This window comes from Bos taurus, chromosome 16 (assembly GCF_002263795.3).
Source record: "Bos taurus isolate L1 Dominette 01449 registration number 42190680 breed Hereford chromosome 16, ARS-UCD2.0, whole genome shotgun sequence".
In the NCBI taxonomy this organism is placed as follows: Eukaryota; Metazoa; Chordata; class Mammalia; order Artiodactyla; family Bovidae; genus Bos; species Bos taurus.
Genome location: NC_037343.1, coordinates 19,079,868 through 19,095,569, shown reverse-complemented (window position 1 = coordinate 19,095,569; position 15,702 = coordinate 19,079,868). Strand labels below are relative to the sequence as shown.

General features: G+C 39.2%; 1 protein-coding gene across 1 annotated transcript in view; it reads left to right on the top strand.

The window, feature by feature from the left end:
- The window catches only part of USH2A (usherin), a 923,574-nt gene that overhangs the window by 720,337 nt on the left and 187,535 nt on the right, over positions 1-15,702 (top strand). Inside the window, exons 53-54 of the mRNA NM_001191425.2 lie at positions 586-740; positions 4,223-4,421. Of these exons, the coding sequence (NP_001178354.2) occupies positions 586-740; positions 4,223-4,421 (354 nt within the window). The remainder of the gene's footprint in view (positions 1-585; positions 741-4,222; positions 4,422-15,702) is intronic.

The window sequence follows — 15,702 nt, the reverse complement described above, 5'->3', positions numbered from 1 at the left end:
AGTATCAGAGTCTTTTCCAATGAGTCAACTCTTTGCATGAGGTGGCCAAAATATTGGAGTTTCAGCTTTAGCATCAGTCCTTCCAAAGAACACCCAGGACTGATCTTCTTTAGAATGGACTGGTTGGATCTCCTTGCAGTCCAAGGGACTCTCAAGAGTCTTATCCAACACCACAGTTCAAAAGCATCAATTCTTCGGCACTCAGCTTTCTTCATGGTCCAACTTTCACATCCGTACATGACCCCTGGAAAAACCGGTCCGCCTTGACTAGACGGACCTTTGTTGGCAAAGCAATGTCTCTGCTTTTCAATATGCTATCTAGATTGGTCATAACTTTCCTTCCCAGGATTAAGCATCTTTTAATTTCATGGCTGCAATCACCATCTGCAGTGATTTTGGAGCCCCCAAAAATAAAGTCTGACACTGTTTCTACTGTTTCCCCATCTATTTCCCATGAAGTGATGGGACCAGATGCCATGATCTTAGTTTTCTGAATGTTGAGCTTTAAGAACTCTAAGCCATCTAATTTGTTTGCAAATCAAAGAATCCCACACTCAAATTCAGGCATTTGTCTGTCTCTTTTAGGTCCTATTATTGCCTACATTCTTCTCCGAAATGGAATTGAATGTTTTCGAGGAACATCACTGAGCTTCTCTGATACGGAAGGAATTCAGCCCTTTATGGAATATTCATACCAGCTGAAAGCTTGCACAGTTGCTGGCTGTGCTACTAGCAGCAAGGTAAGAGGAGTTTGCCTAAACTCTGGACAAAATTGCCCAGTGTCAAGACTGTAGGAAGGTCCAGGTTATGAGTAACGTTTTCAGTGACAGAAAACAGTGTCCACCCCAATAAATTAGGGTGCCCATATGACATCTCAACTGAGTACCAACACTTCCATCAGAAAGGATAGATCACTGAAAAAGAGATTTATTCAAATATCAATGTTTCCTTCACAAAAAGAAAAAAACTTGAACCAATATTATCCTCTTAATCCCCTTCTCCTTCACTAACGACTTTTTAGTTGGTCTTCCATAAATTCATAATAATTCCCAAAGCATTTCTCAGTTTAAAAACAGAAATTCTATGTAAATATCATATGAACAAAAATTGCCATTTCCTGTAAAACAGACAAAAGGGCAAAGGAGTCTGACATAGGGAAATGAAATAGTTCCAAGTCTCCTCCAACAGCCTTGACAAGAATCAGTAGTCAACTGTATGTAGGGGAACTAACCTGAAGTATCATAGGTATTTTCAAGGTATCTGGCTTGACCAATTTGTAGGTCATGGTGCCATATTGCAAGCAAATCAAAAACAAAAATATATATTCATAGTGTGTGTGTATATATATATATATATATATGAATATTACTCAGCCATAAAAGATAATTAAATAATGCCATTTGCAGCAACATCAACAGACCAAGAGATTATCATACTAAGTGAATAAGCCAGAGAAAGACAAATAACATATGATACCACTTGTATGTGTAATCTAAAAGAATGGATACAAAGTCTTTTGTTTGTAAGAAAGGACATATTTACAAGATAAAAATAGTTTCACAGACATAGAAAACAAGTTTATGATTACCAAAGGGGAAAGTGGGGAGAAAGGATAAATTAGGAATTTGGGGTTAACATATACACACTACTATATATAAAATAAACAAGGACCTACTGTATAGCATAGGGAGCTATGCTCAATATTTCATAATAATCTATAAGGGAAAGAATCTGAATAAGAATACGCACACACATACATATATGTATATAACTGAGTCACTTTGGTGTATGCCTGAAACTAACACAATTCAGTTTTTTTTTTTTTAAAGAAGAAAAGTTAAAAGTAAAGAACGATTAACATTTTTAAAGCTTTCAGAACTATATTTAAGAGGAGGAGAAGATAGATAGTTGTTGTTCAGTCCTCAGTCACGTCCGACTCTTTGCGACCCAATGGACAGCAGCACACCAGGCTTCCCTGTCCTTCACTATCTCCCAGAGTTTGTTCAACTCATATCCACTGAGCCGATGATGCCATCCAACCATCTAATCCTCTGTCCCTCACTTCTCCTGCCTTCAATCCTTCCAAGCACCAGGGTCTTTTCCAATAAATCAGCTCTTTTCATTAGGTGGCCAAAAATTCGGAGCTTCAGCTTCATCATCAGGTCTTCCAATGAATATCTACAACTGATTTGACTGGTTTGATCACCTTGGAGTCGAAAGGATTCTCAAGAGTCTTTTTCAACACCACAGTTCAAAAGCATCAATTCTTCTCACTCTAATTGTCACATCCATACATGACTACTGGATAAACCATAGCTTTGACTATATGCACCTTTGTCAGCAAAGTGATGTCTCCGCTTTTTAATATGCTGTCTAGGTTGGTCATAGCTTTTCTTCCAAAGAGCAAACATCTTTTAATATCATGACTGCAGTCACCATCTGCAGTGATATTGGAGCCCAAGAAAATAAAGTCTGTAACTGTTTCCATTGTTTCCCCATCTATTTGCCATGAAGTGATGGGACCAGGTGCCATGATCTTCATTTTTTGAATGTTGAGTTTTAAGCCAGCTTTTTCACTCTCCTCTTCACCTTCATTAAGAGGTTCTTTCGTTCCTCTTCACTTTCTACCATTAGGGTGATGTCATCGGCATATCTGAGCTTATTGATATTTCTCCCAGCAATTTTGATCCCAGCTTGTGATTCATCCAGCCCGACATGTCATATGTACTCTGCATAGAAATTAAATAAGTAGGATGACAATACACAGCCTTGATGTACCCCTTTCCCAATTTTGAACCAGTCCGTTGTTCCATGTCTGGTTCTAACTTTTCCTTCTTGACCTGCATACAGGTTTCTCAGGAGGCAAGTAAGGTGGTCTGATATTCCCATCTCTTGAAAATTTTTCCACAGTTTGCTGTGATCCAAACAGTCAAAGGCTTTAGCGTAGTTAATGAAGCGGATGTTTTTCTGGAATTTTCTTGCTTTTTCTATGATCCAACAGATGTTGGCAATTTGATCTCTGGTTCCTGTGCCTTTTCTAAATCCAGGTTGTACATCTGGAAGTTCTTGGTCACATACTGTTGAAGCAATATAATTTGGTACTTTAAGTGAAAGTGTCTATAGTCAGAAGCTGGATTAAGAAGTGACTGAAATTTGTTGGAAAGATCTATGGAGGAAGTTGAAGCAATGAGTTTGAATGTGGTCATTTAAGAATAGACAAAGGGACAAAAACCAAAAACCATAGATGACCAGCCACGTTGAGGGAGCTACTAAATGAAAAAAGGAAAAAGCAGTCAAACAATTTGGGAGAAAAATAAGGAAAGAGCCATTTCACTGATGCCAAACTAGTCAGAGGAAACGCAGTTTTCATATGGTTTACACTTGAGAAGCTCAGCATCTTTGAACACTGTTGAAGAACCATCCAAATACAACATTCGTTCAGACCCGTCAGTTGCACCCGCCATCTAGACAGATGGCAGCTGATTGGCCCAATCAAAAATTACGGTCCAAAGGGTCCTAGAACCATTCTGAACATCTCCTTCCTACCAGATGCCAAAACAATCCGTGAAAAAGCGAAATCAGACTTAATTCTGTGAAAAAAACAAAGGCAGCCATTTTTTCCACCCAAATATATTTTGATAATGTTGAGCAAATCACTGGTTGATTTATCCTTTTTTTCTTCTCACTTGGTTCTCTTTCAGAACATTGGTGCAGACACTATAAAGTCATCCTAGGTATCATAGAAGGAGTAGCAAAAAGACTGCCCATTTACACTGTTCAAAGTATATTATATGCAAGCAAGTTCAGATGTGGGTTTTGCTCCAAATTTACTGGTGCTTAAAATGTACAAAATCAGGCTGTTAAAATGCAAAGACACCGATGGGCCATATGGAAGAGAGTTATCAAGAGTTCTCTAGTAAGACAGTCTGCCAGCCAGATTTTACTTGTTTAAACTGAGGACTGCACTCTGCCATCAAAACTGTTGTTGAACCGTTGTGATAAATGGTAGTCGAAGACTTACGGAATACATTCAAGGTCAGATTTCATTGTTTGAATAGGATGGTAGAGAAAGAATTTTAAAAAGAGGGACTGCTTCTGCAAGCCTAGCTAATGATATGCCAAGCTAAGACAACAACATTTTAAAACAAAAGTGACATTCTCATTGATCAGAATACCTAGTGTACTATTCCAAGAAATTGCTGTTTAATTCCTGTGTTTTCAGGTCGTTGCAGCTACCACCCAAGGAATCCCGCAGAATATCCCTCCGCCTAGAGTCACGGCCCCCAGTGCAGAGGCTCTGCATGTGAGTTGGCATGTCCCTCCGAAGCCAAATGGCGTCATTAAAGAGTACCAGCTCAGGCAGGTCGGGAAAGGTCTCATCTACACTGACACCACTGACAGGAGGCAGCATACGGTCACAGGTAAAAAAAAAAGAGGAAAACCTACCGGAAGAGTCTGTCACTGTGGTTAGGGGGGCAAAGCCTCCCAGGGGTGTGTGTTTGATATATGAGGTCACTTCGAGAGGACGTGTTCTCTTGACATATGGTCAGGTCCCACTTATCCATGCTAATAGAAGAGCCCACACTGGCAGCAATAAGCCACAACAGCAGATAACTTCAGAAATAATTTATATTTGGCTTTGATATGCATTATGTGTAGGGTTTTTGCATCAGTATTAAGGTGTGTTTTTTTTTTTTTTCCCCAGACTAACAGTAAGATGCATTTTCATTCCCCAAGGATATACTGGTAGTTAATGGGACTAGGAGAGCCAGGAATGTACTTGAAGGAAGGAGAAAAATCAACCAGAGGCTAACATTTATCTACTGTGTGGGTAATTAATACACAGAATAGTTAACAGTTGACTGGTTGTGACAATTTGTTGTTATTATTAACATTAATTAATAGTAATTGTATTATTTTGTTGCTTATATAACATATTATAATTAGCTTTAATAATATAATAATAGTACAGTATTATAGTATAGTGTCAGAAATTACTAGCAGTGATTATAATAATAATTAACATGTTTTAGTCTGAATGTCAGTCCTGAATAAAAGCAATTTCTGATTTACCCAATCTAGGTCAGCTTTGCTAATACACCATCACATCACCTTGTTTTATTTTCACTACAGACCTTTCATTGCCTGACAGTGTTTGCTTTTTATTTGCCTTTTTTGTCCTGCTCCTTTGGAAGTATTTCTACCTACTTCAATCCCATATCTTGAGCACCCAGAACAGTCCATGACACAGCAGTAGGTGCTAAATAAATGTTTGAGAATAAGTGAATTTAATGTGTTGAATAATGTCCTAAGCCTTGGCATTTACTGCTTAATTTGATCCTCATCACAAACCTATGGGGCAGAGAGAATTATTACCCCCATTGTACAGAATAGAATGCTTCAAGATAATTAGTAACTTAGCTCATCATTTAGACTATTGAATCATCCCAGACAGCTGTGTAAATTTGTTTAGTTTCTGAGAACACAAGCAACAGTTTACAAACTTTCACTCTTTCCCTATTGTCAGAACCTCCCAACTCCCCCCAACCCTTCCCACCCAGCACCGACCCCACCCACCCACACCCACCCCTGCCTCAGTCTTCCTGAGTGAATGAATGCCTGCCTTCCATTGGACCCTATACTTCAGTTCAGTTCAGTTCAGTCGCTCAGTCGTGTCTGACTCTTTACTTAGCAGGGTACATTGATACCAGGGATGATGAAACACACAGAAGTGCAGGAAGGCCTGGAAAAGCAAGCCTGATTTTTCCCTAGAGAAGATGCAGGCTGTGCTATACAGGTGGAAAAAATAAATTCATCGTGATTTACTCTCAACTGGACAGTTCCCTGACACACAGCAAGCACTCACTGACAGATGTCCACTGTTTTCCAAAAGTGCCATAAGCCTACGGAAGGTGCTTAATAAAATATTTGCGGACTAGCACATTGCAATCCTGATCTGAAGATCCTGAGCTAAGCTGATGATAATGGGGATGGGAAAGCCCTCATCCATTTAGATGATCAAATTTGTTCCTTATTTCAGTATAAATGAAAATCATCACCAGTAGTTAAAATGATGTTATTTTCCATGATAAAAATTACATGTATATGGTGACTTATAATTTTAAAGAACCGCTGCATTTTGACTCCTGTGATTCTCGTCACAGCCTTGTAAGTGAGGGATGTTTTAAACACATGACTGACCAGGGAATTTTTGCAGAAACTAATGCCTGTAGCGTTAGTACATCGCTGGTCAATAATGTGTTAATATCCACATTGGAAAGATGAAGGTGAAAACTGGCCTACTCGGGGTGCCCAAGGCATTTGCTGCTTCCATCTATGAGGAAAATCAGAATACCATTTTATTCAAAAAAACAAAAGACATGTAACCTGCTTGTTGTGTTCTAGATGGTTTAGTAAGTGCTCCAAAATTAGACTGCTGCTCTTGAGAAGCTCCCGATACTAGTGACGAGTTAAGGACTAGCTTGTATAGAGCTGCTCCAACAGAACTCTGTACCGAATGGGGTAGAAGAAATCAAAAGAATGACTTAGAAAGGCCGTGGAATGTTAATTTACAGAGTTTTGAAAGCAAAGTTAAGGTCCATGAAGACTTTGTAGCGATAAAAGTTTCACCATAAACTGGGATACAAGGATGAAAAATTCTCTTCCTACAGAATCTGTCTACTCAGTCAGCATAGGCTTCAAACTATTGCCAGCTGTAGTGGTTTCCATTTTTAGAACCAACAGTTACATGCCAGCAGACCAAATTCAATTGTATTGTTCAAATCAACAGAATTGATAACCTCCTTAATTATAAAATAATTGCAAAGATTTTTGTTTAAATACTTTCACTCCACCAGTTCTTCTATTATCATTTTTTATGACCTTTTTCACGTCAGAGAAGATTTCATATGCATAACTTAATGCCAAAGTTCTTCTTTTATTGGGATAAACATTTTGAAGTTTTTCCACCTAATTTTAGTTCTTTTAAGATTATAAAAGGGAAAAAAAATCTGTTAGAATCCATTTCATCCATCCTTCTGTATTGTTTTAGACAGATTTAGAAGGTACTTCACTTGGACAATATAGTCCTAAACAGATTTCTTTGTTAAATGAGTAAATATACCTTTATTCAAAAAAACCTTACTAAGTATACCCTCACATATGTCGTTCCTATGGGACAGGTGTGGTGCTTGGCATTAGAAAATCTGAAACCTGAGACCTGTGTAGTGATCACACATTTTATCTGCCAGGGAAAATTCAGTTCCATGGTTAGTTGACTGATCTAATTCAGTAGGGAACTATCTTATGATGGGAATGACTGTTTTATTGAGTTTATGAAATGAACTAAAATAATCAAATTTATTTCACATTCAATCTCAAACATTTGATTGAAGAGCTGCCCGAACCCCGCCCAGAGATAAAGGTTTTGATTTTTCTCATCATTTCCAAAACCGCGGCATTCCCTGAGTCACAGTCAAACACTGATGAAGCTGTAGCTCTAGTCATCCAGGAGCCTGAGAATCTAGGTCCCTAGAAATGACAGAAGGGAAAGAGGGCACCTAGCACCAGCCCCATTGTCTCCATGCTTATTTTTAATTACCTCAAAGCTTTAGAAACATGATCCCGTAAATGCTTTGTGGGAATAGAGGCAAATGCACTCATCATGTGAAATCCATAAATTGCTTATAATCCTCTCAAGATGTTAAAAAAAAAAAAAAAAAGCATTAAGTAATTGAAGACAGGAAGTCCTCAGTTAATTATTTAGAGGTGTTATCACTGCTCTAAGTAAACCAAGGCACTTTCTGCTATCGCGCTGAGCCCAGTACCATGGGGACCAAGGGTAGTCATCATCTTCTCAGATTCGCTAATGCAAACAGCGCGTGGCAGCTTGTCAATAAAAGACCTTTTCATATCATTTATTACTAGACATGCCCACCATCCTGCTCGGAACAAATGGGATGTCAGCAATGGCATTATTTCACTTTGGGTTGCCACACTTGAAACGTGGACCTCCTAATGTGGGCATCAGGGTAGAGGAGAGGGGGGAAAGGATTAACGAAATGATTAGGGACACCGAGAACAAAATGAATTAATCATGTCCTCTTTAGCAGCAGATATGATAAGGGCTTATGTGTCTCTTAACTCTGGGGGAAATGTTTTCCAAATAATCCATTGGAAGTTGCTCATCATTTCATTTCATTGAAAGGGAACAGTTAGCAGCCTTAAGTTAACAAGGAAAGAATAATCTGTCTTCCTTTCTCATACTATTAGAAACTTGTAAAAACGTTCTGTGATAAAACAGCATAAATCCTACCAGGGCTAATTGTAGCGGAAAGGGTACTACTAATGTACTGAAACAGATATAGTACATATCACTTTTGAAACAAAGAAAACATAGTTTGACCATCCATATTCCAAAACGTGGACATTTTTTACATGAAGATTTTACATTTAGGTAACTCCATCATGTGCTCCCATAGTATCCTACACTTGACTCTCATGGTATGTATTATGCTTCATTGAATATCCTTTTACTTGTCTCTATTCCTCAACCAGGAGTTAAAAGTTTTTTTTAAGAACAGAGCAGCAGCTTCCTTTTGCCATTGTGTTACCTGTACTGTGACCTATCACAGTACCTAACAGACATTAAGTGTTTTGAAAATCCTTGTTGAATGAATAAATATTGAGTAGTAAACTCTTGGGTTGGCCAAAAATTTCATTCCAGTTTTTCCATTGTAGCTTACAGAAAAATCCAAACAAAAATTTTGGGCAACCCAGTAGTATCTGAACTAGATTCCATATTGGTTGGATATAAAAATCACAGCCAGACACAGCTAAAGCTCAGGATGGGTGACACAATCTGCAAAGCCCAACGCAAAATGAAAGTGTGGGGCTCCTTTGTTCAAAAATCATTAAGAATTTCAGGATGATGAAAACTGACCCACGCTCAGGATCCTTCTAAGCATGGTCTGAGGTTACTACATGGCTTTTGTGCCCTGGTCTCTGGCAGTTTGAATTTATTGGCAGTAAACTTCTTTTTTAATTATATTATAGTTGATTTACAAGGTTGTATTGCTTTCAAGTATACAGCAAACTGATTCATACATACACACACACACACGTATATATACATATATCCATTCTTTTTCAGATTCCTTTTCCTTATATGTTATTACAAAGTGTTCAGTAGAATTCTGTGTGCTATACAGTAGGTCCTTGTTGATTATCTATTTTATATATAGTAGTGGTCACTATAAACAAAGCTAGTGGAGGTGATGGAATTCCAGCTGAGCTATTTCAGATCCTAAAAGATGATGCTGTGAAAGTGCTGCACACAGTATGCCAGCAAATTTGGAAAATTCAGCAGTGGCCAAAGGACTGGGAAAGATCAGTTTTCATTGCAATCCCAAAGAAAGGCAGTGCCAAAGAATGTTCAAACTGTTGCACAATTGCATTCATCTCACATGCTAGCAAAGTAAAGCTCAAAATTCTCCAAGCTAGACTTCAACAGTACATGAACTGAGAATTTCCAGATGTTTAAGCTGGATTTAGAAAAGGCAGAGGAACCAGAGATCAAATTGCCAACATCTGTCAGATCATAGAAAAAGCAAGAGAATTCCAGAAAAACATCTGCTTCACTGACTATACTGAAGCCTTTGACCATGGAACAATTGACTGGTTCCAAATTGGGAATGTAGTTCATCAAGGCTGTATATTGTCACCTTGCTTATTTAACTAATATACAGAGTACATCATGAGAAATTCCAGGCTGAATGAATCATAAACTGGAATCAAGATTACCGGGAGAAATATCAGTAACCTCATATATGCAGGGAGAAGGCAATGGCACCCCACTCCAGTACTCTTGCCTGGAAAATCCCATGGATGGAAGAGCCTGGTAGGCTGCAGTCCATGGGGTCACACAGAGTCGGACACGACTGAAGCGACTTAGCAGTAGCAGTAGCAGCATATATGCAGATGACATCACCCTTATGGCAGAAAGTGAAGAGAAACTAAAGAACCACTTGATGGAAGCGAAAGAGGAGAGTGTAAAAGCTGGCTTAAAACTCAGCATTCAGAAAAACAAAGATGGTGGCATCCGGTCCCATCACTTCATGGCAAATAGATGGGGAAACAATGGAAACAGTGAAAGACTATTTTCTTGGACTCCAAAATCACTGCAGATGGTGACTTCCACCATGAAATTAAAAGATGTTTGCTTCTTGGAAGGAAAGCCATGACCAACCTAGAAAGCATATTAAAAAGCAGACATATTACTTTGCCAACAAAGGTCCATCTAGTCAAAGCTATGGTTTTTCCAGTAGTCATGTTTGGATGTGAGAGTTGGACCGTAAAGAAAACTGAGTGCTGAAGAATTGATGCTTTTGAACTGTGGTGTTGGAGAAGACTCTTGAGAGTCCCTTGGACTGCAAGGAGGTCAATCCTAAAGGAAATCAATCCTGATTTTTTATTAGAAGGACTGATGCTGAAGCTGAAGCTCCAATACTTTGGCCACCTGATGGGAAAAACTGACTCATTGGAAAAGATCCTGATGCTGAGAAAGATTGAAGGCAGAAGGAGAAGGGGACTACAGAGGATGAGATGGCTGGATGGCATCACTGACTCAGTGGACATTAGTTTGAGCAAACTCTGGTAGTTGTGATGGACAGGGAAGCGTGGCATGCTATAGTCCATAAGGTCACAAAGAGTTGGACACAACTGAGCAACTGAACTGAACTGATACAGTAGTGGGTATCTTTAACTGAAACAGAATGAAAACTGGGATGGCTGTTGTGTCCTCAGAGCAGCTTCAGAAGCCTCTGATGTCATGTGTGATACTCTGGGCTGTATTTCCCCCACTACCACCTGACCTCTGGCCACCAAGCATCAGACCTGTGAAAGTAGGTGTGAGAATTCATTTTATTTTCATTTTTCAAATTCCAAGGAGCCTAAATTCTTGCAAAAAAATGGCACATCAACCACTATTTCTTCTTCTCTTTTATCATTCTTACAGATATAATATTATAGCCAAAGCATTATATGCATCAGCTGTCTAGACACCAGTATTTAAAGGAAAGAAAAATCCCTTGGAATCCCAGATATTCCAAGGTACTTTGACTGAGAAATCACTACTTCTGTTTCATTCCCAGCAGTTCTATCCAGTTTCCTTCTTCCCTGAGATGTATATCTTTGTTGTGGATCATTTAAGCATCAGACTTTGCTGCTACCTGATGACACATTTTGTTCTAGAGAAGATTCTGATTGAAAATGTAGGATAAAAGAGGCTTTGGTCTAATACAACACCAAACTCCAAGGCAGAAAAATATTTGTTAATACAGTGATACGAAAATCAAAAGCAAGGGTCTTTCCTTGGATTATCTTATTAATGTTTTTAATGTTAATACATTTGGAAAGAGAGCCTGCCAAATTAGTGACTCATTCAGGAAGTATCTTGTAATGAATCTGATCACTCTGATACTAGGGAGAGGAGCTTAATCTCTGGTGTAGAATTACACATTAAATAGAGAATTAAGAATGCAAATAAGCTTTGTAGCAAGTAGTCAGAATGGAAAGTTCTAAGTTATTTCACTGGTATTTGAAAATGCAAGAGCGCCCTAGTTTGGATTTTTTGATGTCTGGTTCATATGAGATATCACCTGAACTCATACGTCAAAGCCTCGATGCAAGAAATGGACAGTGCCAATGGCTGCTCTCAGAGAGGCAAGAAATTGACTTGACTAAGAGGGATGGACACTGCTGAGATCATGATGGATGATACTATCAGGGAAAGGGGGCCCTAGCTTGTGAGCTCCTGAAATATTTCACAATCAAATTTTGTGACACAAACCATAATTTAAATGCACATTTGGTGTATCTAAAGTGATTCCATGATCCCTTGGGATACCAGTTTTCGAATATCTCAATTTTCACATGGAATCAGGTTAATCCAAAATTGAGCCTTGATATAGCTCTACTCATCACAGTGAATGCTGGATGTTCCTGGGAATCTCCACGAGCAGAAATGTTCTTGGGTGAGGGAGGGGAAAAATCATTTAATGAGTTCCCAGGCAGGTGGAGGCAAAAGATAGCTCTTTTCAACAGTAAAACTAGATATGTGGTTCACATGGGCCAGGGCAAGCATCTAGTTTGGGTGAACTGTGCCAGGGCAACTAACTGCCCACAGAGTGGGTAATACCTGGTAACCACCTAACAAAAGCTTTTTGAAGTAATTCAGGCCTCTCAGCACTTGAACTAATAACTAACCAAGTTGACTGAGGAACTTGTGAAATTACATATTCTCTAGGATTATTTGGTAATTCTTCAGAAGAATAATAGATGATATTTAGGACAACTGAATGACTATTTTGAGGTAGCACTAGCTATCTGAAACTGTAATGAACAAAAAGCTTTTTCGTCACTGCTTGGAGATTAAACATGAGAAACAAGCTGTTCTTTATAGAGTACATCCAATGTAACTTACAGAGCTATGAGTTTTGTTTTCCAAATCATCTTTTTATGATCCATAGGCAGACTTTTTGCAGTCTCTTTTTAACACATATTTACTCTTGAAAGGGATGTTACTTGAAAGTGTAATTGTAATGAGTTTGGTTATAGTATGCCTCTTTCCTTTAAAAGAGAACATGATTCCCTGTAGGGAAATTCAGGTAATTTGCAGCCACAGTAATCTCCACTCCACTGAAATGTTAAATACTTGGCTTTTCTCCATGCGTTTGTCTTTCTCTGTTCTACAGCCTCTATTTCTTACTCTTTTAATTCAATGCTGAGCAGTTGAATGATGTTTTCTTTTCTCCTTCTACTCTTTGACTTTAGGATTAAGTTACAGTCAGAACGGTTCCTTGGAGACATCTCTTTATTTCCCTCTTCTCATCCTGATCAGTTCATGACTAGTTTTCAATTGGTGTGCCCTTTTCACTGCCTGTTGCTAATATTTCAAATATATCTCATTTTAAGGACTACCAATAGGGGCTTCCTTAAAGTGACAGCAAATTCCAGTTGAAATGTGTTGATTTTATTGAGTTTTACAGTCATATATATGAAAGGTCATCCAGTTCATGTAAATCATCTATGCCTCGTGGCAGTCCACACTTTACTTACAGACTCTTGGAACCAAGTCTATTAGTAAATCAATCCTCTAACAATAGGAAAAATACAAGACCTAAGAAATTGTTGTTCAGTCACTAAGTCACATCTGACTGATGAGTCAGTAATGCTATCTAACCATCTCCTCCTCTGTTGTCCCCTTCTCCTTTTGCCTTCAGTATTTTGCAGCATCAGAATCTTTTCCAGTGAGTCAGTTCTTCATATCAGGTGGCTAAAGTGTTAGAACTTCAGCTTCAGCAACAATCCTTCCACTGAATATTCAGGGTTGATTTCCTTTAGGACTGACTGATTTGATCTTCTGGCAGTCCAAGGGACTCTCAAGAGCCTTGTCCAGCACCACAATTTGAAAGCATCAATTCTTCAGCACTCAACCTTCTTTATGGTCTAATTCTCACCTTTGTACATGACTACTGGACCTAAGAATAGAATATTCAAATGTTGGATGCATCTGTCATCTTCTTTCATATTAGCCTGTGGTTCAATTAAGCAGTCTATATTCCTGTGCCCACAGTTTACATATATGGGAACTGAAGTCAATAAGCTGGCTTGTGGTAGTAGCTGATAGGTAGATAAGGATTAGACCCAAAGAGTCCAATTTCAGACTGCTGAGTCTGCCTCTGTACATGAATTGTGCTCATATTCCAAATGAAAATATTCAAATACCTAGCCCCATGTGGATTTTTAATATTACCAGAAGTGTTACTAGGCCTTGAAGGATCTGTGTCATTTTACTTAGAAGCCTCATAGGGTGGACCCAACTGCTCCGGGTCACATTTTTCAGCCCAAAAAGAAAAGAAAGAAAGTGAAGTCACTCAGTCGTGTCTGACTCTTTGCAAGTGCATGGACCGTAGCCTACCAGGTTCCTCCATCCATGGGATTTTCCAGGCAAGAATACTGGAGTGGGTTGCCATTTCCTTCTCCAGGAGATCTTCCCAACCCAGGGACTGAACCTGGGTTTCCCGCATTTTGGGCAGATGCTTTACTGTCTGAGCCACCAGGGAAGTCCCAACTGCCCAGAATTGCATCCTGACCTCATCCTTTCTTATCTCTGTCATCAGAGGTGAGTTCCTTCATCTCTCTATGCTTTGGCTCCTGTTATCTGAGCAGAGAACAGCAGTTCGTCTGGGAGTAATTGTCTTACTCCCCAAGGGGTTTAATGGTGTTAATTAATGTCTAGGAAGTACATGGAAGAAGGACTGCAAGTAGTAAATATTAAGTAAACTTCAGTTTCAGATATGGAGAAGGCAGTGGCACCCCATTCCAGTACTCTTGCCTGGAAAATCCCATGGACGGAGGGCCTGATGGGCTGCAGTCATGGGGTCACTAAGAGTCAGACATGACTGAGGGACTTCACTTTCACTTTTCACTTTCATGCATTGGAGAAGGAAATGGCAACCCACTCCAGTGTTCTTGCCTGGAGAATCCCAGGGACGGGGAAGCCTGTTGGGCTGCCGTCTATGGGGTCGCACAGAGTCGGACTTAGAAGTGACTTAGCAGCGACTTAGCAGCATAATATTATAGTAGTGTAATGTTTTCTGTATAGTAGAGTGTGTCTATTCATCTCAAACTCCTAATTTACTTAGCAGCAGTAGCAGTTTCAGATATACACATCTGAATGCAGAATCCCAAAGAATAGCAAGGAGAGATACGAAAGACTTCCTAAGTAATCAATGCAAAGAAATAAGGGAAAACAATAGAATGGGAAAGACAAGAGAACTCTTCAAGAAAATTAGAGATACCAAGGAAACATTTCATGCAAAGATGGACACAATAAAGGACAGAAATGGTATGCACCTAACAGAAGCAGAAGATATAAAAAAGAAATGGCAAGAATACACAAAAGAACTATATAAAAAAGATCTTCATGACCCAGATAACCATGATGGCATGACCACTCACCTAAAGCGAGACATCCTGGAGTGCAAAGTCAAGTAGGCCTTAGGAAGCATCACTATGAGGAAAGCTAGTGGAGGTGATGGAATTCCAACTGAGCTATTTCAAATCCTAAAAGATGATGCTGTGAAAGTGCTGTACTCAATATGTCAGCAAATTTGGAAAACTCAGCAGTGGTCCCAGGACTGGAAAAGGTCATTTTTCATTCTAATCCCAAAGAAAGACAATGCCAAAGAGTGTTCAAACTGCCACACAGTCACACTCATTTCACACACTAGCAAAATAATGCTCAAAATTCTCCAAGCTAGGCTTCAACAGTACCTGAACTGAGACCTTCCAGATATTCAAGCTGGATTGAGAAAAGGCAGAGGAACCAGAGATCTAATTGCCACCATCTGTTGGAGCACAGAAAAAGCAAGAGAATTCCAGAAAAACATCTGCTTCATTGACTGCGCCGAAGCCTTTGACTATGTAAATCACAACAAACTGTGGAAAGTTCTTAAAGAGATGGGAATACGAGGCCACCATACCTGCCTCCTGTGACACCTGTATGTAGGTCAAGAAGCAGCATTTAGAACTGGACATAGAACGATGGCTCCAAATTGAGAAAGGAGTACATCAAGGCTGTATATTGTAACCTTGCTTATTTAACTTATATGCAGAGTACATCATGCAAAATGGTGGACT